This window comes from Metschnikowia bicuspidata, assembly GCF_001664035.1.
Source record: "Metschnikowia bicuspidata var. bicuspidata NRRL YB-4993 chromosome Unknown METBIscaffold_1, whole genome shotgun sequence".
In the NCBI taxonomy this organism is placed as follows: domain Eukaryota; kingdom Fungi; phylum Ascomycota; class Pichiomycetes; order Serinales; family Metschnikowiaceae; genus Metschnikowia; species Metschnikowia bicuspidata.
Genome location: NW_017387731.1, coordinates 830,023 through 856,304, shown reverse-complemented (window position 1 = coordinate 856,304; position 26,282 = coordinate 830,023). Strand labels below are relative to the sequence as shown.

Here is a 26,282-nt window from a genome sequence, read left to right as displayed (position 1 = left end):
GCAAGACTGTTGAGTGTGGCACACTACACTAATATTCCAAATCAGAACCAGAGGGTAAGATAAGTCACTGGAAATAGGGATCAGGTATATATCATGCTGTCGAATCATAGTGATCTCACCGTGAGGCAAAGATTGAATCTCATTGTCAAAAGCTGTGCATTCATAGAGAACTCAACAGAGAGACAAGATTCTGCATCGTTCCAAGAAAGGGTATTTGATGTTTTGAAACAACTCAGCATGCTCCAATCAATAACACTGAGTCTTTCATTGTTCAGTAGCAATGAGCAGTTGAATGAGATCAACACATCGTACCTACCCTTTGCTGCCCTACTGTACTATGAGGCCATTCTATATCCGAAGTTGTTTATAGACCCGAAGGAGAATATAGACTCGGATTCGGTGGATATCTTGTTGTTTAAACCCAGAAATCTAAAGACAGCAAAAGTGAAGAACCTTGAATACTTAACATTGGTCGATTCCTTTCGTGACATTTTATCACCGGAGCAGCTGTCTATTCTCAACTCCTTTAAGAAATCTTACAATCCATCGAACGAAGATATCTTGGCAGCAACAGGAGACCCAGCCCTGAGACGGGCTAGTAAAATTGCTAGTTATAAGCTTGAAAAAGACCTTCTGGGAAAAGTTGTTGCATTAGACGAATATTATGCCAACTTCGGCGATAGAGACGGTGCAGACGAAGATCTTCTTCAAAAGATGGATGAAGATACAGTTCGGTCGCTTTATGAAAATCAGTTGAGGCTTTTTTCTGTTAATGCGTTTAAAAACTTGGAACTTATCGCAATGGAGTTACAAGTACTTGAGTCTAGAGATTCTCAGCAGGACATAAGAGCAACTGAAGATATTAGAGTTCAAAAGATGCCCCTAGTTGACAGATTCGAATACACTTCCAGGTTGGAATCGGATCCAACAAAACAAAAAGATATTGCCGATTTGATAAGCAAGCTGGGAAAAATTCTACAGCCATTTGTGATCACTGGCTCCAGAGAGAAACTCCGCAGCAGTGTATTTGGCACCGGGCAAGTTTTGCCCTCAATGTCCATTGAAGAATACTTAGATTATGAATTAGCAAACGGTAAGATGGCCAGCAATGACGCAAAAGACTCTCAAATGGGCGACAGCGACGATAATACGGATGACAGCGACGAAGAAATCAGAAAGCGAGAGTGGGATGATTGGAAAGACGAAAATCCCAAGGGCAGCGGTAACATGAAGGCAAATATGGGGTAGTGACCACTAATTCATAACCTCATTTTGATTCTTGAAGAAATCTTCCTCCAAATCCTTGAGCCAACGATAGTGTTCAATATCCAATTCCGTTAGAGTGAGTACACTTGAAGACTTTTTTCCACCTCTTTTTCTGATCCATTTGTCTTCTTCTTGACTGAACGTCTTCAAAATAGTCACAATAATTTTGTACAACTCTAAAATCTTCAATTTGAACTGCTGGAAGTTCTCCGATTGCGCAGAATCAGAACTGAGATTGTCCTTTTCGTTCCTGAATCTTGTGATGAAAATGTACAATGCTTCTGCAGCACCTCTCTTATCCACCAATGACGTTTTTCCAACAATCATTGGCGAGGGACCAAGAAGTCTCCAAGAATAAAGTAGCTCGTAACTTTTCAATGCGTTTGAAAGTACGAGATCCTCGTTAGCTAGTTCGAGTAAAATGGAATCGACCAAGAGATAATTTTCTGCATAGATTCTGCTAGAGCCAGATGCAAATAGTTGACGATACTCATTTTGTTTGATCAATGCCTTAATAAGCTTTGTAAAGAGATTCTTGAAGTCATTTCTGCTTGAGAGGGATTTGAGCTTCGAAAGACTGACGGATGCTTTGTCAAAATCTCCGATGTCGATGGCGATACTAAAGTGATTCCGAAGATACACGCTTGTGAGATTCACTAAGCCTTGTGAGTCATTGGAACTTTGAAGAATCTGTATAGCGGTAGTCTCGAGATCTAGGGCCAACTCGAGTAAGTGTTGTTTCTGATCTGCGCCAAATGAATTGTGAGGTCTCCTGATACCAGACCATGTCTCGTATCTCATGATAAGGTTGGACAACTGGTGAAAATAATTCGATTTCGTGACATCACTTTCGGACTTACCGATAAAAATCCCCGACAAGAATTCCCGAATAGACGGGCTTCCTTTTAAATGATCGAGTAGAATTGTTTTGGTCGGGATATGGTTCACGCGATCAAACAATGTGTAATCCTTGAGTATTTCGTGAAATCTTTCAAATTTTCCGTTAACTAGCAGTATGATGCCAATCAAGAAAGAGTTAAGTGGCACAGTCTCATCCATTTTTGGTACAAAAACATTCAAAACCACTTCATTCTCATTACGATTCAATAATTCAATCACAATTTCGAGAATATTTTCATTTTCGTTCTCCAGCAAGATGTGGCTTGCAAAATAATCGAACGCCGTATTGAAGTCTTTTTGCTGGATAAGTTGTTGGAGGTGTGGATTCCGTCTCACAGAAACAGCCCAGAATAAAGAGTTCTCCTTAGCAGAAACCCTCAAGTGTTCTATTCCACTTAGTGATCCAGGAGTCGAGAAACAAATATTAAACATGTCAGACATGAGGTCATATACTGCAAGTTTTCGGATGATATGATTCATGAATTCAATAATGGTATCATTCACTTCGCATAACAACAACAAAACGAGGAGGTCGATAAGAAGAGTCTCATGACACTTCTTGATCGACTCAAAGGTGTCTATTGTGAAGAGTATCGAAAGCAACCCAATTCCTTCACCAGTCGCTGGAGGGACGCCATCCGCACTTGAAAATTGTTTGTTATCGGACATTCCAATTAACCATTTCATCTGATCCACGTTGTTTGGAATAAGTCCTAAGTTGTCCATCAAAATCTCAATATCCTCGTCTGAAATTTTTCCACTGAGATATGTGGCTGCTAGGTCACTTGCAATTATTCTGTCTATAGTTTTGAGGGTCCGAATTTCTTGCAGAAGGCCCTTCAACGTCTGAACAGAGAACCTAGACGATAAAGATCTTATCAAGTCTGTGAGACTGTTGTCGACATGCTGGTGTAAGCCAGCCTCGTATGAATGAGCCTTTCTGTAAACAGCAACTCCATTGACCTCGGAACAGAATACAGATTCGCGTTGAGCTGAAATAGATAGCGCTTCTTGACTGGACCTTCGGAATTCAAGACAAATCAATGCAAACTTATACCATGCTGAACTCTCTGAGATTTTTTCTGCCGTACTGACAAACGTCACTGTCAGAGTCACTTTTTGACGTAAGGATAGAATACCATCTAAGTTCGGCTTATTTTCCAAGTTCTGAATGAACACATCCAAAGCAGAGGAAACAATGCGTTTATCGAATATGCCCGAGTTGAAGACGGTACTCACATAATATTCAGTTTCACGATGATTGCTCAACTCGGCAAAAACCGGGGCCTGATGGGGCAATGCCGTCTTTATTAGGGATATGTTCCCAGTTATCTTATCCTGAGTGTAGTGTGCAACTTCACTGTATGTATTGGCTTTGTAGAGAACGTGATACGCAAGTTCCTCCTCGCCCGCCACAATCTGGAAATCTTGCACTCTTAAGCTCTTATGGTCCTCGACATCTGTGGCAATATTTGGACCCGAGTAATCAACATCGAGTTTGAGGCGCTCGATATGTTCTAGCTTCCCGTTGGTGATGTCCCAATTGACAGTCTCGTAAGTTGGTCTTCCGCTGCTATTAATGATTTCATCCACAGGTAACATAAGATGCAAGGAGGTACTTGAGGAGTTTTTCAGTTTTTGGAAATACTTGTTAGGGATATTTGTGAGCCACTCTGACAGACTCTTACACCCCTTGAAGTCTGCGCAAAGATCAGTTTGTTTATGAGAATTGATGTTGTAAACCTTGACACACCTGTTCAAGCTCAATGTAACAAACTCATCTCTGCTCAATTGAGCAACATCCACAGTTGCATTGCTTGAAAGGCCTCCCATAAAGCCATCCGATTTCCCTGAACCCGAGAATAAGCTGCCAATAAAATTGAGTGATACGAGAGGTGCAATATCGGTGAAGTTATAAATATCAATTGATGATAAGGGCTCAGATCGCTTGAAGTGCAATATCCCGCCATCATTCATTGAAACGATGATGTTACAAGGGTCGAGAGATTTCATGAAGAAGGGCGATGAACGCAACTCGAATGAATATGGTACAGAAATATTGACCCACTCATGAAAGTTATCCAAAACCAATCGATTTCGATCGTTTCCCATGATAAAGTCGCTGAGCTCGATACGAAACGTCATCAAAAGAAAGCTCTCATCTAAAATGTCAATGATAATGCATGGCTCTTCTTCCTTTTCCAGTGAGACAAAGTGATACGTGAAGGTACCTTTGTTTATAATCGGATGTGGCAACAAGATCTCTAAAGCTTGAAACTGAACTCCCAACGCGGTGGCTTCATCTACAATAAGAGGCGACAATCGCAACCGCTTCTTATCTTTGGTAATCCCGGTTTGAATGAGGGTGAAGAAATGTCCCTTTTGGGCAGATATATCGATGAACTCACTATGACCGAAACAGCTGGTGATAAAGTCGTCTGAGAAATCTTTGGTCGGATTCCCGGATAAATACTTGAGAGGAAGCTTTACATGCTTGATGGGAAGGTGAGAATCATACCCAACAATATGCGATGCTGTGACCGGATTCATGATAGTGGGTGGTGATGGATATACACGTTGTGATTTCTTTCATCGGTCGTTTTTTCAGACACCGCCGGTGTACGGGTGTATATGTACTATATATGTATTCCTTGACGACAGGGCAACCCACCCGTATCACCCATGATCTGCCGTATATAAAGCCATATATGGTACAGGTCGAATAGATTATCCATTTTCCTTATTTTTCTGGGTTTCCGTTGCCTCATGTGGCGCCATTTGCGGGTAGGCCCAGGATAGCCCGAGACTCATTTAATGTGCGCGCTTCAAATCGGTTTTCCAGGACATGTACGAGCGCATAGAACAGTCGACTATAGTTCTGCAAAGATGTCATCAACAATATTCTACCGCTTCGTGCATCAGAAAAATCAATCAACAGTCTATTTCGATGGAACAGGGATAAACGTGTTTGATTTAAAACACGAAATCATTCTTCAAAACCTGCTCGGCCAAGGTCTGGATTTCATGCTCCGGCTATTTCACCTGGAGCAGCCTGACGTGGAATACGAGAACGATCAAGATGTCATTCCTAGATCAACTTTTGTCCTTGCAAAGCGTTCCCCGATCTCTGTTTTCAACGGGAGATCCCAATCTGCGGCTCGATATGTTTCAGGCCGGCCAAGAGTGACTAAATTTAAGCCACAGGCAGCCGCAACGCAGAAGGCTCCTCTCGTGCAGCCAGAGGCAGGTGTCAATGAAAATATAAGTGAGGAAGACAGAATACGGTTGATGTTTGAAAACCAATCCAATGTTTGGGCGCAGGCCCAAGATGAGCTTTCGCAGCATAAAGTTGTTCACTACAAATCTGGAGCTGAAGATTTGCCCCCGCCCGGCTATGTATGTTACAGGTGTGGAGGCAAAGACCACTGGATCAAAAACTGTCCCACCAACTCGGATCCAAATTTTGAGGGCAAGAAGATCAAGAAGACAACAGGAATCCCAAAGAGTTATATGAAGACAATTTCTAAAGAAACAGTGGAGTACAGGCTTCAGAACCCAGAGAGTAACGAGAGTGGAATTCATACAGACGAAAATGGAGACTTGGTTGACGCTCAAGGCAACACTTACATGATAACTGAAGATGGTGATTATGTCATGACTTTTGCCGACTCCAAAACATGGGCTCTGTATCAAGAAAAACAACAAAGCGCAGCGTTGAAGGCACAACGGCAATTCGAACAGGACGTCACAAACCGCATCCTCGCAGATAACAGAACGGAGTTCTTGAACCCTCTTTCTTCAGAGCCCAAAGTTCTCAAATCTCCGATTCGTATGACTGCGTGTTGCCAGGATGCTGGTGCGCTACAAAAAATGAAGAATTATAACTATAATCAGATTGAGTTAGAGCAAGAGTTGATTGAAAACGACTTCCATTGTCCCAATTGTTGTCAGGAAGACGTTTTCATTGACTCGCTCATTCCCAATGATACATTCGAGAAGGAATTGTCGGACTATGTTGGTCTGCTCGGACTCCAGGATCCTACCGCGATTAAGCGCACGTCGTCTGAAGCCCTAGGAGACGCCAATATTGATAGCAAACGGCGCGACATCACAAATACTACAATGCCAGCACCTACCATGCCATTTCCAATGATGCCTATGATGCCAGTGCCTAATATGTTCATGCCAACCGCTGGCTCAAATTTTTCTCTGAATCTGGAGAGCCGTCAGTCTAAATAGTACTATGCATTTAATTTCTTACTCAAATATAGTTCATCTCAAACAGTAGGGCACACTTCTGCCTCGGCGTGCAGGTGTTACCCGCACTAGTTCGAATGCCATATATAAAGAACAACGAGGGATGCGCACTTTTCACTCGGCAACCTACACCGCTTTTTAGGCAAACAATTTGTATGTTCTTATTCACTTCATAACAGGAGAAAGATTTCGCAGATGATCCAAATAATCAATTCAAACTAGAGTTTGTGACTTTTCAGAATGATCACAACATTATTAAATATCCTGAGAAATCTTCTGAATTCTTTTCTGCGCTAGCTGCAGTGAAAGAAAAGCCTTTGAAGCTCAATTACTAACAGTTCAAGAACAAACATCCAATGAGTATGTCTACACTGACTTAGGTCTGCGCGACCGGACGTTCATTATGATGATACAACAAAAACAAAGCTGGAATTACCAACTGAAATTTTTAAGGATTATAAGTTTTTGCATTATTTCTGATATGACGTCTTAACAAGAATACAATCATCTACTAACACTCCAGGTATGTTCTCAAACTCGTAATGTTCAAGGAGGAAGTATTGCACTGGGCACTGAATATTTCATGAGTGACAATGCACTACGGTGGGCCTCAGAAACCCACCTCGACTGAGTGAACATCATTATAATTTCAATTATGTCTTGAGGCTTTTTCTAACAAAATAGGATATCAAAATCGTATGTTATTTACATTGTTTCATCAATGATAATATGATGATTTTCAAGATGACGAGTCTGAATCGGGTTTCCCGTAGATGACAACCATTTTTTTATACCATTCATGCCTTTCTGAATTGTCTTGATGAAGTTGCTTATGCAAACTGTGTGTGCGCAAAATATTAACATGTTCTCAGTCTAGATTTAACATGGATTTTATTCGGCTGGAGTATCAGCTCAACTGGCATTTGCTTTTTTCTTTGCTACTATTGTCAGTGCTTCAAGGTTAAAAGATGATATCGAAATACAGACAAGCATATGTCCGACTCTCACGAGAAAGAAGATAGATATTTTATGTCTGATAGCTTGTGTGGCATCGATAATAGGAGCTGGGGACTTGGCCGAATGTCAGTCGATAAATTAAAGGTATGTATTCTTGTTATAAGAAGTCTTTTTTCCGAGGCTTGGATCAGCAGCACACTGGGTTTATGATGATTTACCACTTTTTCACGACGGTCTACTGTTTGTGGTGACTTGTAATCACCGCACATTGATGAAACACTCGGCCTTGACCGGCCGTGGTTCCTGAACTATTCTCTGCGTGTATGCATGATATGGAATCGTTTCTCCGTTTAATACTAACTGGAAAAAGGTATGTTGGTTCGTAATATTAATATTCAGAGATAAGCGTAATGATGACCCCAAGCAGTTTGATATCACATGATACTCTTAAACTTAAAATTCGATTTGCATGTCAGTCTGATTTTTATCTCTTCTTGCAATGTTGTGCTCGAAGCTACTAACCGAAAGCTTCTGTCTATAAATAAATATAAATAATCTCAACTCCATCGTGACCGGAAAATGTAACAGACACGTACGTCCTGACATCTCTGCATAGAGACCAAGAGAACTGAACTGCCCTGAGACCCCCGCCAATGTAGTTTTTTTCAATTTCTGCTCCTCCGCAATTCCCACCCATATTCCAAATGAGACTGGACAAATTGACATCCGGCTCTAAGCATCCGCCTACTGAACCGCCCACATATGAAGACGTGGAATTGTCAGACTCGTCTCCTGCTTTGACTCCGATCACATCCTCCCAGAATGAAGGTCCGCGATTTGGAAACCAGTCACCTTACCATAATCTCCCCTCATGCTCCAAAACAAACGGCAGAAACAAGCCGTATCAACCCCCCAAACATTTACAGACCCACATAGACCGCTTGAATGGGCTGGGGCTTAATTTGGCCACGGTCTCGACCGACACCCGCACCGAGTATTTCGATATTCTTCCGTCATTCCAGATGTTCCAGTCAATTTTGAAGCGAAACGACTTCGAGTTTGATGAGGGTAACTTGGGACTTCCATCTGTCTACGTTGACACGCCCCTTTCTTCCTCCGACTCGCCGTGCATGACCCAAGATCAGTTGACGCTTGAAACACAACGTGTACTCGATTCAGCCGCTCGCAGTCTAGCCGCCATTAGCGTGAACGATGAAGAAAATAACGATATCGACGAATTTGAAGGACAGTATCTTTTTTCCGAAAACGAATTGGAGGAGGGTTTGCAGAGCGTGTCAAGACTGAGAGAATCATCTACGGGAAACCCCTCACAAAGTGAAAATACGCTGGGCCGGGCTGGAATAACGACCCCCCGGGTCCCTGGAATTCTAACTCATGAGAGCTACGGAAATTCTGTGCTTGATAATATTGATATGCTTCCGCATGCGAAATCATCGCCTTTGGGCGTTCAGATTTTTGTCACGAAAGACGTTCCGGCTCCCCATAGCCCCTGTGAATTAGAGACAAAGCTAAAGGAATATTCTAGTGGAGACGCTGTACATGGATATGTCATCATCACAAACAACCTGGATGAGTCTGTGGATTTTGGTCTTTTCACCGTGAGTTTGGAGTGTACTGTGAAGGCAGTCTACGCCTCGGTTAAGGGGCATTTGATGAAGCCTCGAGCCGTGCTACAGAAAAAGCTTCTCAAAATGTATGATTTGAATGCCAGCTATAATGAGGGTTTGATTCCAAGCTCTGCTGGCATAGAATATGATTTCTTGTCGAGAGACGAATATGATGGCTGTATCATTGGTTTGCCTAATGATAGAATTTTGAAGCCAAAAGAAAGGTACAAGAAGTTTGTCATGTTCAAGTTCCCTGAAATGCTCTTGGACAATGCGTGTCCTCATGGTGTGGTGCGGCACACCATGCCACCGCCATCCTTTGGTCTAGATTGTACTGCCTTTTACAGAAGAGCCAGTACGATTGAAATAAACAAAGCTTTGGGATATGGGTTTTTGAACTCAAGAGGTTCTCCGATGAAGCTCAAAGACTACTCTTTTGACGATGTCAGTGTATCATACACAATTGATGCAAAGTTCATTGATAAATTACATGCCAAAGATCAACGTGTCCCTTTTTCTACTCAAGATGTTAACGATCCGCAAAATCCTCTGCAGTATATGGTATCTCAGAGTGCTCAGTTTTTCTTGCGGTACATTCCAGATGTCAATGGTCAAGTTTCAGCTTACAGTAAGGCGTTCAGTGCCTTTGGATATGATACGTTTGATTCGATTGGTATCGACGGAGTTCTCTATTCTGGACTCGCTAAAAGACAGACATGGCAATTCATAGAACGTATGAATATGACCATAGAACAAGAAATCCAATCTGCCCTAGATAAACGAGAATTCAAAGATGAGGAACTCAAGCGGAAGCATCTTTTCGCAAGTCGTGTAAATGTTGACTTTAACAACAGAATTCATCCTGCCACAACAAACGGCTCACCGCGTTTCTTTTCCGAAGCAATAATCAGGAATATGGAAGCTAATAATATCGTCTTCTCTAATGAGAGTATCGACATTTATGCAAAAAAGAAGAAAAGGCTACTTCTGTCCGTGTGTAAGGTTGGTCAGATGATGCTTTGTCTTCGGGTGCCAGAAAAACTTTTGCCATACGGGTCCCCCAAATTAATCCAAAAATACAATGATGGAAAGAGATCATCTGCTTCCTTTCAATTGGCTTCCCCGAATGATGAGCCCCTTCTGCTTCACCCTGTGAATAGCAACATGCTGGTATTGTATAATCGTACTGATAACAGCGTTATCACGGATATTGACATCCAGCTATATTTCAAGACAACTTTGGAGAACACCAGACCACCGATCATATCACTGATTGATCTAGAAGTCGTTGCATGGTCATACAGAACTGACTATCCGATTCCCCTCTCATTTGAACATGACTTCTTCTATACTAAGCCTCATGTTGCTGGGGCGGTTATCCAGCATGACGATGTTGAAATAACGAAACAAAATTTGCTGAAGTTGAAAGAGACTGTGAACCATTACATTTCGTTTTTACGTGAGACCAAAACGTTCATTTCACAGAATACCTACTCTTACTTAAAGGGTTTGAGCAACATGGGTATCAAAAAGGATACGCTAAAGGAATATCTTCAAAACATACATTCTTCTTCCCAATTCGGCAATGAGGATTGGACGGGCGAAAAGGTCGATTTCGACACTGTGCTTTGGTCAAAATCATTGAAGGTTCCCATCAAGGTTTTGAATAAAAACAATATAACACTTCCCCCAAGCTTCCAAAGCTGTCTCGTTGGGAGAGTTTACTCAATTCAAGTTTACGTCAAGTTCAAAGGAGGCGAAGATTCACAGAATGTCATTAAGATGCTGGTACCAGTTCTTGTTGGCTAGATCTTCAAATTTGACATCCGTTTTTTTTTTGTTGTATTTGCTTCGCCGGCTGAACACGCGGTACTACTAAGAAACACACTTTTGACCGCCATGTATCACAATTCATCACTATGAGATCCAGAGTTTTTCCAAGAACCGCGAGCTGTGCACTTGGTACGATGACAGAAAGGCAGACCTTATTTCGAGTGCTGCAAATTGTATTTTCTTTCAAACGCGAATTTTTAAGTATGGTTCATAAATTTGTTCGGTACCAGCCTTATCCTGTTTTGAAAACCGAAGTCTCAGCCAAAGCCACACAAGCCATTTACTTATATATAGCATATAGATATTCCAGGGCTCATGCAAAGTCAAGATGTTTAACCTTCGCGTTATATCTGTATCCCTTTACTTCAAAACAGTCTGTTATCTTTTTTATATCGTCTAAATCGGCTTTGCTCAAGGAAACTATCTGGCCCAAGTTCTGGTCAATCTTATCAGAACTGCTTCCACTGGGAATTGGGATAATCTTTGGAAATTTCGATATCCCATTGTAGTTCTCGAGCTCACTATAAGCTACGATCCATGAAATAGCCAATGACTCGAGCGTAGTCCCCTTCGTTTCAGCGTAATCTTTTAGTTTTGCAACAATTTTCAGGTTTTCGAAGAAATTCTCTTTGGAAAATCTGTCAATGTGTCCTCTAATATCTCCAGGTTGGTGACACAAATCGAAGAACGCAGAAAAATCATCGGCCGACCGATCAGTCAAGAACCCGCGGCATAAAGGCGAGTAAGCGACGATCGTGAGATTTTCTTCCGCTGCCTTCTTCAAAACCCCATTGCTAAAAATATCCTGACACAAGAGAGAGAACTCAACTTCCACGCTGCTAATAGGAGCAACACTCAATGCCTTTTCAATGGAGCCTACTCCAACCTCAGAAAGCGAAATCCCATCGATGACTCCATCCCCAACAAATTCATTGATGAATCCTATCGTTTGTTCATATGGGACGCTCGTGTCCACGCGAGCAATCTCAAAAATCAACTTGGGTCTTTGCAATTTATTCTGGGGGAAGTAAGAAACAAAGTTATTTATGGAACGTGAGATTGATTCCCTGGAGCCATCAGGCTTTAAAGTGGTCACATCAATACTCCCTTTCACACTGATCACAAGATCGGGGTAATCACATCCGAAATGTTTCCAAAATGCCCCTAAATATTTCAAATTGACAGAGTCAGGGCCGTAAAACTCGCCGCCGTTTACAAACCTCACTTGATGCTTGTCAAGCACATACTTGATGGCCTGGATCGCCTCAGCTTCTGTTTTAGGGGTCGGCGTCCATGTCAATGACATAGATCCATAGCCAAATTTTCCTGGAATATTAACTGGTGTCATTTTTTGAGACTTCGACAAGCGATATTCAGACTGTGAGAGTGCCTAGTGAGACGCGTGTTTGCCACCGCTACTACAGTGGTAATATATTCAAAAATGTTATGTGCACGAAGAAAGGGAAACACCGTTGGTTGAGGCATACCCGCGAAGTAAGTTGAAAACGAAATGAAAGAATGTGCAGTCAGATTGTACTCTTGCAATAGCCGCTTTGAGGGAACAAGTATGTGATGCTTCCCTCTGATCAAAGTCTAAGCCAGAAAATACATTTTTGACTGCGGCAGTAAGATTTTTCTTCTAATTACGACCATCAATATAATGCTAATGGTTCTCAGGTCGCAGACTTGCGAAGCCCGGAAGTTAGTCATTTGCCCCATGATGTCACCCTCCCCTTTAATTTGATTGGCTATAAAAAAATTCTCGCGCCTTCCCGATATGGTAATCATCTGTCGATGCCGCGGTGAGTTATCTTTGAGTCAGAAATTTTCACCAAGTATAAGACTAGTGTTCTTTTTCTTTCCATCTGAAAGCAAATTATAGAAAAAAAAACAAAATGCTTGGCAATTTTGGAAGAAAACTTGCTTCTAGCTTAGTGTTCAAGCGCACTCTCGCAACAAACAAATCTGCAACTTTCTCCAGCACGTCACTGTTGGATAGGGCTACGCTTACTCTCAAAAACGGACCCGTGTTCAATGGTTACTCGTTTGGCGCCAATAAAAACATAAGTGGTGAAGCTGTCTTCACCACCTCTTTGGTCGGTTACCCAGAATCAATGACTGATCCATCTTACAAAGGTCAGATCTTGTGCTTCACGCAACCCTTGATCGGAAACTATGGGGTTCCTTCTTCTACTGCAAAGGATGAGTACAACCTTTTGAAACATCTTGAATCCTCTCTGGTTCAATGTATCGGTATCGTTGTGGCTGATGTTGCCATGCAGTACTCACACTGGACAGCTGTCGAGTCTCTTCAGCAATGGTGCCAGAGATCTGGGGTCGCCGCAATCACTGGTGTTGACACTAGACAATTAGTTACCTACTTAAGAGACAAAGGCTCGTCTTTGGCCAAAATCACCATCGGAGAGGAATATGACGCTGACGAAGATGCTGCTTTTGAGGATCCAGGAGCTGTCAACTTGGTGAGTAAGGTCACCACAAAAGCCCCATTCCACGTTTCATGCCCCGACAAATACGACAAGGGCTATCACGTAGCCGTGCTTGACTGTGGTGCCAAAGAGAATATTTTGAGATGTCTCGTGCAAAGAGGTGCATCTTTAACCGTTTTCCCATACGACTATCCTATTCTGGAAATCGCAAACAAATTCGATGGAATCTTCATTTCAAATGGACCCGGAGACCCAACGCACTGCTCGTCTACCATTCTGCACCTCAAGACTGTGATGGAAAAGCATGAGGACTTGCCTATTTTTGGAATTTGTTTGGGTCATCAGTTGTTGGCGTTGGCTTCTGGTGCAAAGACTGTCAAATTGAAGTACGGTAACAGAGCTCACAACATCCCTGCATTGGATTTGCTTTCTGGCAAATGCCATATTACTTCCCAAAACCATGGTTACGCTGTCGATGCTTCAACCTTGCCATCGGACTGGCTTCCTTACTTCACTAATTTAAATGACTTGTCGAATGAGGGAATGCAACACAAGTCCAAACCAATTTTTTCCACACAATTTCACCCCGAGGCCAAGGGCGGACCTTTGGACACAAGCTTTTTGTTTGACAAATTCTTCACCAACATTGAACACTACAGATCTAACAATGAATTGAACTTGGGCAATATCAAGCAATCTTTGCTTGTTGACATTTTACCAAAGGAAAGAGTGGTATAATGGGCCATAATTATAGTCTCATCAATTAATAAATTTTAAACTTTGCACGATAGAAAGAATGATTTATTGTCGACATTTGCACCAATATTGATGCACAGAATGTTCGGAGAACATTAGATGGAATATATGCATATTGAGCTGTTTTAAGGCGTTGCGCTCCAGCATGATTTGTGCAATACTTCAACCATGACTGAATATTGAAATGCCGATTCTCATGCTTGCATTGGGCTGATGCTGCGGGTCACATTCAGTTTTGATAAAACGAATAATCTATTTCCAACCCGGTGTAAGCAATAGTGTGTATTTCATGTGTCTAGCAAGAAGATTGCGAGACCCCAGTATTTCAAGCTCCTATCAAGAAACAGATTGAATTGACTAGTATTGGGTCGAACCCGGCCACCAAACAAATAAGTCGTACCCTCCCTTTCTCCTAAACGACGCGCTCGTATCCTGACACCTCAACTATACGATTCAGTCGCGCACACGACGCGCTTTGATTCCGTATACAATGGCGTGACCGAGTGTGGGCTGATCTTTCGGAGTTATGCATATATAAACACTGCTGATACAAACATCGGGCCATAAGGCAGGCGCCATATATAGATATAGAGTAGTACGCTTTGAAGCTGGTTTGAAAGGTGTTCCCCGGAATTATGTCTCTTGGAATCTTTGCAAATTATACTCAGGATAAATCCTTGAACTACTTGGAGAATCTATGGGCCGCATGGTATCTGCACTTCGACAATGACATCTTAGCCACAGGACTCTTGTTTTTTTTGGTCCACGAAATTACATATTTTGGCAGATGCCTCCCCTGGTTTGTCATTGACCAGATTTCTTTCTTTAACAAATGGAAAATTCAACCGGATAAAATCCCATCAAATAAAGAGCAATGGGAGTGCTTTAAGTCGGTTTTGAAATCACATTTTCTTGTGGAGGCGCTACCAATTTGGTTATTTCACCCACTCTGTTCCACGCTTAAAATTTCGACCGAGGTACCATTCCCTTCAGTGTCGATCATGGCTTCTCAAATTGCCGTCTTTTTCTTTCTCGAAGATTTGTGGCATTATTGCTTTCATCGTTTATTTCATATTGGATGGTTCTACAAGAATATCCATAAGCAACACCACAAGTACGCAGCTCCTTTTGGGTTCGCAGCTGAATATGCCCACCCTGCCGAGGTAATGGCGTTGGGTGTTGGAACCATTGGATTTCCTATCGCATACGCATGGATGGCTGCGACATTCTCCGAACTCCAGCTTCCAGTCCTACACTTGTTCACCATCACGTGCTGGATTGTTTTGAGATTGTTCCAAGCAGTGGACTCACACTCGGGCTATGATTTTCCGTGGTCTTTGCATCACTTCCTACCCTTTTGGGCAGGAGCAGCTCATCATGACTTGCACCACCACTACTTTATTGGCAACTACGCCAGCTCATTCACGTGGTTCGACTATTTCTTGAACACAGAGTCAGGTTCTCATGCCAAGAAAGACAGAATGTCGAAAAAGAACACAAAGTCCGAAAAATCCATCACAAAGGTTAAATAGTAATTACAGAGATATCCACACAAAACGTGTAGCACTTTCACCTAATACGCCCAACCATCACGAGCGTTTGGCTAGGGCTGAAACCCTACTAATCACATGTCTCCATTGAGCCAAGCGCACCCACCGTGTCGCGACATTCCTGTGATACGCGACATTATGACGACTTTCTTCCGCATGAGGCTCTCTGTCCTGTATGCCAGTAGCTGTGAAAATTTTCGCACTGAGTGTGCAACATCGTAGGCCTTCGGTTTCTGAGCTATCGGTTCTTTTTCTTCTGTTTGAACACTTAGCCAACTCAAGAACAAGGTATGTAAGACCAATACCCTCACGATTTAATTTGTTGATCTGGATCACTCCACAGCTTCTTAGCACCATTTCCTACCACGGTCCCAAAATACCTATCTGGTTTGCCCCGTAGCTGGAAGAAAAGAACATGTACCGTTCAAATCATATTTATTCTCCCTGACTATGGACCACACACAAATATACAAAACCAATGAATAAGGGTACTAACATATTCAGATGTCTAGATTGAACGAGTATCAAATTATCGGCCGTCGTCTCCCTACCGAGAACGTGCCAGAGCCAAAGTTGTTCAGAATGAGAATCTTTGCTCCTAACACTGTGGTTGCCAAGTCTCGTTACTGGTACTTCTTGCAAAAGTTGTACAAGGCCAAGAAGGCTTCCGGTGAGATTGTCTCTGTCAACGTCATTTCCGAGAAGACCCCAACCAAGGTCAAGACCTTTGGTGTCTGGATCAGATACGAGTCTAGATCTGGTATCCACAACATGTACAAGGAATACAGAGACGTCACCAGAGTTGGTGCCGTTGAGACCATGTACCAAGATTTGGCTGCTAGACACAGAGCCAGATTTAGAAACATCCACATCTTGAAGGTTGTCGAGTTGGAGAAGACCGACGACGTCAAGAGACAATACGTTAAGCAATTCTTGACCAAGGACTTGAAATTCCCATTGCCACACAGAGTCCAAAAGTCCAAGAACTTGTACCAGTACACTGCTCCATCCACTTTTTACTGATCTTGCTGCTCGGGGCTTTCGCTGCATTTCGGCGCATTTTTAGTAATATATACTAATATATTTTTCACTAGTAAAGTTGGCTTGAGACAAGGCAAATTTCGTAGACCACCGAAATGTGATGAAGTCTGTTTCCAAATCACTGACCATCTCTGGCTTCGAAACCTGTAACTGCGAAACTAAAAGCAAGTTTTAGTTTTCTTGATAGCCATTGCCCGGTTTGGTTGTCCTGAGAATAAAAATACAAGTGCAGGTCGGCGAGCGAAAGACCTCACTGCATGTACCTCAGAAGATAACTAGAAACAAACTCATCACCGTTCGGCGTAAATCACAACCGGCTAGTAGTTGTGTCGACAATGACAGTGCAACAAGATGACTGGAACTCTGTGTCACTCTCTTTGCTCAAGAATCCTCATGATTTGCACCTATGGCAAAGTTTGATTCATTGCGCAGAGTCTCAAGAGGGCTTGATCAACAAAACCCTGAATCACATCGCAGTTCAAAACTTGAGAAAATCTTACGACGCCTTTCTTGAAAGACACCCTTTTCTTTTGAAGTACTGGATTGCGTATGCACTTTGGGAGAGGCAATTTAACGAAAATGATAAGGCTGAACTTGTATTCTTGAGAGCGCTTGACTTTGGTGGTCACGATATTACATTATGGATCTCCTATCTTCAGTTCAAGATTGAAACACTCACCAATAACGTTGATCAGATATTACTGCTTTTTGAGGCAGCACGCTCCAAGATTGGTTATCACTACCATAGTTTTGAGTTCTACCAGCTATATCTCAAGTTTTTAAACACATACGCTGATGAGAAGAATGGTTTTACAAGAAAGTCCATCTTTTTGCTTCGAATCATGTTGGAAATTCCCTTATACAACTATTCTTCTGCTTTTGATTTGATATTTGAGCTTGTGTCTTCCCCAAGTGTGACTATCGATGATATATCCTCGTTTATGAATGCCACGAACCTCAAAGCCTTGAAAAAACTGACCCAAAATAACAAAAAGCTCATACTCGAGGCAATAAAGCGATTCCTAGCTGATGCATATATTGTCAATCAGGCACAAAGTCTTGAGTTATTCGCTTACGAGAGACTCATCGCAGGCACTTCACGAAACCAAAATGTGGCTTCTGTTTCCCTTGATCGTCTAGAAACTTGGTACAACTACTTGGCATTCGTTGAATGCTCGTTTCCTTATGAATACGTTGTGCAGATATTCGAAAGATCATTACTCAGCACTGGAAATCATCATAGTATTGTCTTGATGTATGCCAACTTTTGCATCAATAAGGGAAAAATCAACAAAGCGCGCAATTTGATACGGAGGTCATTACCCATGAAAGCTCGTATGGCGAGCGTTGACTTGATTATTTGTTTGGCTGATATCGAAATTGCAACTGGTTGTATCTTAATGGCCAAAGATCTCATTTGCAGGTACATCCTGGTAAACAGCGAAGTGCTGTATCGGATTTTTGAAAAGCTCATGCAAATTGAAGCACTTGTTAACCCGAATGATGAGGAGTACTTGTGTTCCTTAGCTCATGAAATGTTGCTAGCCACAAAGTGTCCTGTTTTCTTCGAGATACTTTCGAAGTTCCCAGTTTCGAAAGCAGCTCTCAGTAATTTTTTCCTCCAATACGTTAAGGAAGACTTAGATACAGAACATGGCAAACTAGCCATCTTGTTGAATTTGAAAGACAACAAATTCTTTTGGAAAACACTCCGGAAGGTCACAAATGAGGAGGATCTCGAGAATGTACAAATACCATCAAAGTTTGCATGAATACGTCCATGAATCTAAAAAGCCTCCTTTAAGATACAGGCGGCCGTTGCAATGACCCAAATACTTATGAGCAATACGCCAAGATTCCTATCCAACCTCCACTTGTTGCAGATCAAGTATACCAAAGTTGATAAAACAGTGATGTTTAAGGTCATTAAGCTCGAATAAAGCTCCCAGGTTAATTCAACATGAAGAGACGAATATGGTTTAAGTTCTCCTGTTTCTAGAGCAATCGTGGACAATTCCCATAGGCCGTTAAATCCAATTCCAATCAGAACTAGGAGACAGCAAGAGCTCATGCATGCTTTTATCCCAAGAATCAGGGATACATTAAGGGCTAACAGGGTATTCATCAATATGTCATTTAGCGAACTGACTAATGAAAATACTAGTAAACCCATAATATATTCCGAGATTTGCCACATTACCCCGAAGTTTTTTAAAAGACAAATAAGCATTTTTGTTATCACCGTCATCATCATAAAAGAGTTCAAAGTGCAAAGAACATCCAATAATGAGTCCTTCATTGTAGGCGCTAAAGTCCAGTTAAGCAACCTAGAGACGCTAAATACTAAACATACTAGACAACACAAAACTTTAACCGAAAGACCTGCTGTCAGAATATTCCACAAAATTGCGGTAACAACAACGTGCCAAAGGTGAAAACACATGCTTGATTTTAGAAAGTTTTTGAATGAGCTTGCAGGCACGGTTGAGTGGGATAATGTTGCATTTGAAACTGGCAATAGGAAAAATATTGTATGGTCGACTAGAAACAAGAGTCTGCTTTGTGTCATCAATACTCCTTGTTGTTGGGTAGAATTCGATTTTAAAACAGCTGGCTCTTCGTTTTCATTTCGGTTCATCAACAAACGGCTAATTTCTGAGTCGTCATCTTTTGAAATCAGTGACTCTATATCGCTTGACAATGGTTCCATTGATTGATCGAAAAAAACCAACCCTATCTGAGCGGGGTAAAGCGAAGCTAGAAGTAAACATTCAAGAATCGTAATTCTGCCATCCCAAAGCATATAGCTTAACATGATAATCATTATGCAGACAAAACAATACCCCAAAACAAGAGTGTGCTTACTTGCAACCGTGAATGGTCTTACAATTGAAATATAGCCAACTATCAATGTGAAAGAAATAATATTGGCCCCAATGATCTGTCCAATTACCAAATTAATGGACTCACCCTTCATCATCAAGTGGGAATTTAATATGTCGGGCGCCCCGTTCATTAAAGGTACGACCACATAACTCAACAATTCACGTTTCAAATTGAGTTTCTCACTCAAATTTATAGCAGAGTGTAGAAGATATTCGGACAGAGTGACACCAATTATCAGAACTAGAAACACAACGCACAATATTATGCCAGTTGAAAGAGTCATCAAAAGAACGGACTGGGATGACTGGGAACAAAACAACTTACGAGCGATAAAGTAATAGGTATAATCGCATTCAATTGACAAGTATTCGCACATGGAAATATTGAGGTGGTTTCCAAAGTCACATATTGGTATGTCCATTATATTACTGTTATGTTCTGTTCTAAGTCAAGCTATCTATCCTCTTCAATAATACTATTGCCCCTTGATCTCAAACCTGCAGAATAACTCATTTCCATGACGACTCAGTCGATGTGCATAGACTCTCGTCAGTCAATATGATGCGGAATGAATCGTAGGGAGAGATTTCTAAAGCCGTTCTTGCTATATCTGTATCTTTATGTATATCCTCAATTAAAGCCTCTAAATCTGTTAGTATCGTCACGATGTTTGAAGTATATGTTGATCGAAACACACGTACCTTTCGTTGTGTAGTTTAGCTCCGGGCGTATGTATCCCAAAATGACTAATTTTATCGAAGCCCCGTAAAAATTGTCATCGAATTTGTGAAGAATATGCACCTCTGCTGCTTTTTTCTTATTTTCGTAAAATGGATTCCATCCTATGGACATGACCATAGGTAGCACTTCAAGGTCTTTCCCTTTGAGTCTCAGGCCATTGTTAAAAGATATGCTTTTTCCGTTTGATTCGGCAACATCATATTCCAAGCGTTCATTTCGGGCAAGTTTGCACCAGCCGAAGTAGATACCAGCTTCGAGTGTGTCTAATTTGCCGACAGGTATATTTGCCGTTGGTATGCCGAGTTCAGAGGAGCCTCTACCGAATCCACTGACTACTTTCGCGTCATAGAAAAAAGGATATGGTGAGCACAACTCAGTCGGAATAACTGTCTCTGGCCGCATGCTTTGTGAGTTTTTTATACTCTTTCGAATTGTCCGAAAGGTGGACTGTAGTCTCAGACTACAGTCGAGAAATTGCTTCCATGCCGGAGGGGTGCCTTTCAATGATACTGCACTTGAAGCCAAAGCAACAAGGCGCTCGCTGACATATTAAAGCTTATGTGCTGAGCACACAAGATCAGTATGAAAAGTGCAATGATGCCCGGAAACTAATGGCCAGGTTACGCGGGAGTACAAAGTATTTTCCTAATAGCTATTGAAGGAAGTTTCAGGTAGTTTCTATCACGATCTTAACGAGTATTTAAATGGTATACAAATGATTTACTTGAATCTGCTCTCCAACTCAGCCAACAATGTCTCGGCGTCCTTGGCAAAAGATCTAATACCATGAGCCAATTTCTCAGTGGCCATGGCATCCTCGTTCAACAAGAATCTGAACTCACTCTCGTTGTCAATGTAAGACACCTTTGATTCAGGGGCGGAGTTGGCAGAAGCGGCATCCAAAACCTTAGGAACTTCCTCAGAGGAGTTCATCAACTCTTCCAACAACTTAGGGGCAACTGTCAAGTAGTCACAGCCAGCTAAAGCCTTGATCTCACCAGTGTTTCTGAAGGAAGCACCCATGACAATAGTGTTGTATCCATACTTCTTGTAGTAGTTGTAGATTTGTCTGACGGAGACAACACCAGGGTCGCTTTCGGCATCATACTCCTTTCCGGTGGAAGCTTTGTACCAGTCCAAGATTCTGCCGACGAAGGGGGAGATCAAGGTAACTTGAGCTTCGGCACAAGCCACAGCTTGGACAAAACTGAATAACAAAGTCAAGTTACAGTGAATTCCGTGCTTGGCCTCCAATTCCTTTGCAGCTTGGATACCCTCCCACGTGGAGGCGATCTTAATCAAAATTCTGTCCTTAGAGATACCAATGGACTCATACAAGTCGATGATTTTAAGAGCCTTGTCGATAGTAGCGTCCTTGTCGAAGGACAATCTCGCATCAACTTCAGTGGAAACCCTGCCAGGAACAATTTGCAAGATCTCCTTTCCGAACTCCACCAACAATCTGTCCAAAGCAATGCTGGCTTTCTCCTTTGGGTTGCTTCCCTTGTCTTCTGCGTACTTGATGGCAACATCGATGACCTTGGAGTACTCTGCCTTCTTGGAAGCGGCCAAAATCAAAGATGGGTTAGTGGTAGCATCTTGAGGGGTGTACTTGGCAATTGAGTCAAATTCACCAGTGTCGGTGACGATAACGGTACCAGTAGCTTTCAATGATTCCAAAGAGTTAGACATTTTTAACGAATTACTTACTAATCGTCCGCGCAAGGAGGTCGTTCGTCCGTTATATATTACGATATCTCGAGGAGTGCACGCAACCATAGTCACTCGCTGCAGTCACCATTAATAAGATGTTGGGGATTTACTCACATGTTGCCGGGCGAGAGCGCGATTCCATCGAAGCTCGATGACTGTCAAACAATTGCTTACTAGAGACAGCAACATTCATTCTTGCTCTACTCACATATTGGTTATTCAAATCGTACCTATTTTTTATTTTTGGACCTAATCGGGTATCAAAAAAGTTGGATCTCAGCGAAAACTGGTATTTATTCTAATTGGGGAATTTGAGAAATTTTACGCCAGATTGAATAATCATTTTATCGCCGATAGCGGAGATTTTTCGGCGACCAATCCACAGCAAAAATGCGCAGCTCAATTGTGACGTACTGCAGGGTGAACCGCAAATGATACACATAAAGGGTTACCAGACAACGTTTTCCCACAAACACCATGAGTGTAAAGAAGAAGTTGTTGATTCAGGTAGGATCTTTACAACATCAGGATATAACCGTTCCTGTTAACACCGGAAACCCAGTTGAGGTATCGACAGAGTTAGGCACTTTCTCTGTGAGTGTATTCATTCGTAACTTCGAGGGAAGTAGTAAACACAAGAGCAACAGCTTATACAATGCCTTTGACAAAAAATACCTTGATGGAACACATGTGCAGGATCAGAGTTCAACGCAATCTGAGCTTCCGAACTTGAGAATTTTGGTGAAATATATCCCAAACTCAAATATAAATGGCTCTAACTTATTCTTCGGTAACGAATGTCCAGTCTCAGTCAAGGATTACGTACCTGCAACTCTAATGTCCACTGGTCTTCGGCTTTTTAAATGGTTCTTGAACCCCACCATCGAATCTGATTTGTATGGAGAGAGTCCTTTTATCTACGGTTTAGCTTTGAACAGTTTTTCTAAACTAGGAACCGCGGATGTTTCTGCTGCAGACTTCATCCGTAATGAAAATGATAGTTTGGAATGGAACGAGCAGGTACCACCGTTGGCCTCCATACACGAGCGTCGCAAATATTTTTGCAACGTGGACCATTCGAAGAAATTTAATTTCGAAAAATCAAAAAGTTACTACATGATGTTTGACACAAACTTTTTGAAACTAGGAGATTCTTCTTATAATGTTTCCATACCTGCATTTGGAAAAAAAACTTTTGACGTCAATATTCTACGTTTTGCCAATGATAAACTAGACAACATCAATTGGACAATAAAGCAGAGTGTCAATTCAAGTTTACGAGAAGGAATATACGGGCTTGTTTTAAATTTTCGCTTGGTCGAAGAGAGCGAGCCGGATGAGTAGCTTCAGCCTTGTTAAGAACTGATTTCATTCATCTTGAAACAATTATGACGCCCCTACCAACCCTGAACCCAGGATCTTGGGCAATTAGAAGTCGGTTTTTTTTTCTTTACATTTAGTGGTTTACTTTTTCTAGAGCTCACTGAATCAAAGATATTTGTTGATAAAAAAAGATGAATTGTGTTTCAAACCTGGCCCAAAGAAGTAGTATGACTCCGATTCATGCATAATTCGAGTTCAGAAAATTTCGCACGGTAATTATAGGTTGTTTTGTATTGAGTATGTGTTCTTTTATATTGTTGTGGAGTGATGCCTTATAGGGTTTAGGCTTTTCGATGTCAAGTACGGTATCAAGTTGTTTCATCACCAACTACAGGCTGTCCAGTCTCTGCGATCTAACACGAGATAAGATATAGTGTATTTGTTTAAATCATGTCGATTGCCCATTATGCAAGCTGCTTTTTTTTTGTTTTTTTATTTCGTTTTGTGTTTCTCTTGCCAGGATTTGTCCCCTTTCATCTTCTTTCGGTTAATTATGACCATTTGCTGGTAGTTGCGACACTTCGCGTACATTACTGTCTGGTATTTATGAATGCAGGTTTCTGAAACAATGCACTTAGCAACTCCGTCATCAAGAATGCCCGAGAATTCAACCTTCAACAACGATTCACAATGTTCATCTCCTGCTTAAATTTTGCATTATTTGGATAGTATGAAATTTTTTGTGACGCCATCTATTGAAATGTGTCATTACATTTTTCAGTTAAATTTTTAATAATCGCAATTCACATATTCGCGCACTATTTTCTTAATTTCTTAATTTTTAAGAACAAGATTTGGAACTTGACCTGTTGAAATTCTTTTCGGTAAACCTGTTAACTGATTTGGCGTGCAACGAGATTGGCTGGAGGCACCCTTTTTCGAAAATTACTTCTCGAAACTTACAAATAAAGTCTCGGAAAATGAGGTTGGAATGCACAATGTATCAAGTTCTAGTCACTAGCAATGTTGTGAACAAGAGCTATCAACAGGTCCAATGTTTTAAATGTCAAGAAGCACTCCTAGGGAACATTATTTTGAGCTACGAAAATAGTTAAGTAAAAATTTGCAATATGATCTTCAACCGAGTACTTCATGCACTTAGAATTGTGCTCCTAATTCTGAGATCATGATTTTCCAACTGTACTTGCACACAACGCAGCTCCTACTCCACTACCATCTTTTGCAATTCGAATATGGAGCTTTTTAGAGCACCCCTCCAACGGATTGATCGTGTTGAAAGCTTCAAGGATCTTGTCTCTAAATCCTGGGTAGTGCTCAATCAAAGAGCCATCACAACCTACTTCGAAATCGTCATCTTCATCCGAATACTGTCCCTTTACTCTCTTCACAATAGCAGCCAATGGAATTGCAGAGAGGTATGCAGCTCTCCTTGAGATAGCCCGGGTTACCGACTGTATCAAGAGCCGTTCAGAATATGTAGTGGGGAGTCTAAGCTCATTCTGTAAGAGTAGTTCGGACATATGAAGATCAGTTGAGTCATCAATTTCCAAATATGATAGAACCTTGGACGAGAGCAAAAAAGGCTCCGTCAACCTATGTGGCAACGATCCGTTTCTCGATCGAAACAATTCCACAAAAATCAAGCCTCGTTCAAACAAATCAATCAAAATGACCCTTAAAATCTCCCCCAAAAACATACCACTAATTCTTTTTTCGAATAAATGATACCCCTTATTTGATGTATTCTGGTCAACGAGCTCGTCGTACTTTGTTGACGGCAAAATGTCCAAAGAGTTGTCAAAAGAGCCCCATTCCGTATTGATTACCATTCCGGTGGCCAACTCCGGAAAGCTCGTTCCACACAACTTGGGAATGTTTGATATGGATTCGAAATATGCCCCATTTGTTCCTGTGCCGAATATAGCACCAATAAGTGTTCTTGACTTAGATGCCGATCTATCGTTGGTGTATGCTCTCGAAAGTAGGGTACCAACTGTATCATTTGCCAACGCAGTGATCATTACCGGTAAATTTAACAAGTCCAAGTGTTTTTGAAAATACTTTACGACATCACAACCTATGCAATCAGGTAGATCGAAACCCTTCGTCCAGCGAATCAATTTGCCACTATCAATTGCTGTTTGGTCCACAGGGAAGGAAAATGTGAATCCCATTTTCAAAGTAATCGACTCATCAAGTTCTTCATGATGTTCTTCCAAAAAGTTCTTCACTTTTTCGGCGAAGAAAGAGAAAAGCAAATCTGACGTGGAACCTCTCATCAAATCAATGGGGACAGGAAACTTTGATTGCTTTAGTTCAAATGTGTGATCACCTTTCAAGTCTATTGAACAGACTCGGAAATTAGTTCCACCCAAGTCAACTGCCAAAAATAAGCCATTTTCTTTTCCTGTCGGGATGGAGGTCACGAAGGTGGGTAACATAGGCATATAAACCCTGTTAGGAACTTCATTTGTCAACCCAGCATCCATACATTTAACAAAGTGGTCAGTGGCCTTACAGAGAAAGGCTTTGTCAACTTCAAAAAGTTGTTCAATATCAGCGATTGCCTTCTGTAAATCTGTATTGAGAGAACACATTATTCTTTCTGTTATACTCTGGTTTCGTAGAAGAATAAAAAATAGGGTGTCCGTGTGTTAAATTGCGGCAATGTAGAGAAGGTATATATGCATGAACAAAAGGGTTGCTATAATTTTGGATATCGGTTTATGTCATCATATCTTCAAGAATGTTTCTTATATGCTATATATTCTTGAGAATGAGCTTCATCCAAGATAAGAAGCTATAGGCGTTTATCAAAAAACCAAGAAATATACTACGCCCGGTCAGGCTTCTCCGCAGTTGCGACTAGGCCAATAGACTCCGCCCCGCGCTCAGAAGATCCCTTACAAATTTCATTTGACAGATCGTAAACGGGTATTTCACGTTGATACAAATATATTTTG

At 41.5% G+C, this 26,282-nt stretch overlaps 13 protein-coding genes across 13 annotated transcripts; 8 read left to right on the top strand and 5 right to left on the bottom strand.

Moving 5' to 3' along the window:
* Nucleotides 1-93: 93 nt before the first annotated feature.
* METBIDRAFT_76078 (uncharacterized protein) lies at nt 94-1,248 on the top strand (the record flags this gene model as incomplete). The annotated part of the gene is made up of 1 exon (XM_018858474.1): nt 94-1,248. One exon carries the CDS (start codon nt 94-96, stop codon nt 1,246-1,248), a length of 1,155 nt encoding a protein of 384 aa, XP_018713409.1.
* A 6-nt stretch (nt 1,249-1,254) lies between these two features.
* Nucleotides 1,255-4,716, bottom strand: METBIDRAFT_37079 (uncharacterized protein; the record flags this gene model as incomplete). Its single annotated transcript, XM_018856817.1, has 1 exon — nt 1,255-4,716. The coding sequence occupies one exon, from the start codon at nt 4,714-4,716 to the stop codon at nt 1,255-1,257; it is 3,462 nt and encodes a 1,153-aa protein (XP_018713408.1).
* Nucleotides 4,717-5,052: 336 nt separating this feature from the next.
* Nucleotides 5,053-6,405, top strand: METBIDRAFT_35030 (cleavage polyadenylation factor subunit; the record flags this gene model as incomplete). Its single annotated transcript, XM_018856558.1, has 1 exon — nt 5,053-6,405. The coding sequence occupies one exon, from the start codon at nt 5,053-5,055 to the stop codon at nt 6,403-6,405; it is 1,353 nt and encodes a 450-aa protein (XP_018713407.1).
* Nucleotides 6,406-8,084: 1,679 nt separating this feature from the next.
* METBIDRAFT_38171 (ubiquitin-ubiquitin ligase) lies at nt 8,085-10,817 on the top strand (the record flags this gene model as incomplete). Its single annotated transcript, XM_018856965.1, has 1 exon — nt 8,085-10,817. The coding sequence occupies one exon, from the start codon at nt 8,085-8,087 to the stop codon at nt 10,815-10,817; it is 2,733 nt and encodes a 910-aa protein (XP_018713406.1).
* Nucleotides 10,818-10,986: 169 nt separating this feature from the next.
* Nucleotides 10,987-12,463, bottom strand: METBIDRAFT_94313 (pyridoxine 4-dehydrogenase). Its single transcript, XM_018859387.1, has one exon. The coding sequence runs from the start codon at nt 12,187-12,189 to the stop codon at nt 11,155-11,157; it is 1,035 nt and encodes a 344-aa protein (XP_018713405.1). The 5' UTR covers nt 12,190-12,463; the 3' UTR covers nt 10,987-11,154.
* A 273-nt stretch (nt 12,464-12,736) lies between these two features.
* On the top strand, nt 12,737-14,026 carry CPA1 (carbamoyl-phosphate synthase (glutamine-hydrolyzing); the record flags this gene model as incomplete). Its single annotated transcript, XM_018856889.1, has 1 exon — nt 12,737-14,026. One exon carries the CDS (start codon nt 12,737-12,739, stop codon nt 14,024-14,026), a length of 1,290 nt encoding a protein of 429 aa, XP_018713404.1.
* A 327-nt stretch (nt 14,027-14,353) lies between these two features.
* On the top strand, nt 14,354-15,816 carry ERG251 (Erg251p). The gene has a single exon (XM_018859398.1). It carries the CDS (start codon nt 14,680-14,682, stop codon nt 15,574-15,576), a length of 897 nt encoding a protein of 298 aa, XP_018713403.1. The 5' UTR covers nt 14,354-14,679; the 3' UTR covers nt 15,577-15,816.
* RPL20B (60S ribosomal protein eL20) lies at nt 15,784-16,713 on the top strand. The gene has a single exon (XM_018855414.1). The coding sequence runs from the start codon at nt 16,099-16,101 to the stop codon at nt 16,615-16,617; it is 519 nt and encodes a 172-aa protein (XP_018713402.1). The 5' UTR covers nt 15,784-16,098; the 3' UTR covers nt 16,618-16,713.
* Nucleotides 16,714-16,970: 257 nt separating this feature from the next.
* PRP42 (mRNA splicing protein) lies at nt 16,971-20,100 on the top strand (the record flags this gene model as incomplete). The annotated part of the gene is made up of 3 exons (XM_018858473.1): nt 16,971-18,153; nt 19,114-19,255; nt 20,025-20,100. The coding sequence occupies 3 exons, from the start codon at nt 16,971-16,973 to the stop codon at nt 20,098-20,100; spliced, it is 1,401 nt and encodes a 466-aa protein (XP_018713401.1).
* On the bottom strand, nt 20,031-20,664 carry METBIDRAFT_37496 (riboflavin kinase; the record flags this gene model as incomplete). The annotated part of the gene is made up of 2 exons (XM_018856879.1): nt 20,031-20,164; nt 20,223-20,664. The coding sequence occupies 2 exons, from the start codon at nt 20,662-20,664 to the stop codon at nt 20,031-20,033; spliced, it is 576 nt and encodes a 191-aa protein (XP_018713400.1).
* Nucleotides 20,665-20,982: 318 nt separating this feature from the next.
* TAL1 (sedoheptulose-7-phosphate:D-glyceraldehyde-3-phosphate transaldolase) lies at nt 20,983-21,954 on the bottom strand (the record flags this gene model as incomplete). The annotated part of the gene is made up of 1 exon (XM_018856727.1): nt 20,983-21,954. The coding sequence occupies one exon, from the start codon at nt 21,952-21,954 to the stop codon at nt 20,983-20,985; it is 972 nt and encodes a 323-aa protein (XP_018713399.1).
* A 498-nt stretch (nt 21,955-22,452) lies between these two features.
* Nucleotides 22,453-23,319, top strand: METBIDRAFT_9263 (uncharacterized protein; the record flags this gene model as incomplete). The annotated part of the gene is made up of 1 exon (XM_018859345.1): nt 22,453-23,319. The coding sequence occupies one exon, from the start codon at nt 22,453-22,455 to the stop codon at nt 23,317-23,319; it is 867 nt and encodes a 288-aa protein (XP_018713398.1).
* A 1,163-nt stretch (nt 23,320-24,482) lies between these two features.
* Nucleotides 24,483-25,916, bottom strand: GLK1 (glucokinase; the record flags this gene model as incomplete). The annotated part of the gene is made up of 1 exon (XM_018856725.1): nt 24,483-25,916. One exon carries the CDS (start codon nt 25,914-25,916, stop codon nt 24,483-24,485), a length of 1,434 nt encoding a protein of 477 aa, XP_018713397.1.
* Nucleotides 25,917-26,282: the final 366 nt, after the last annotated feature.

What these genes read in the sequence shown, in the direction of transcription:
- METBIDRAFT_94313 (XM_018859387.1), bottom strand. Translation starts at nt 12,189, where the DNA reads ATGACACCAGTTAATATTCCAGGAAAATTTGGCTATGGATCTATGTCA.
- ERG251 (XM_018859398.1), top strand. Translation starts at nt 14,680, where the DNA reads ATGTCTCTTGGAATCTTTGCAAATTATACTCAGGATAAATCCTTGAAC.
- RPL20B (XM_018855414.1), top strand. Translation starts at nt 16,099, where the DNA reads ATGTCTAGATTGAACGAGTATCAAATTATCGGCCGTCGTCTCCCTACC.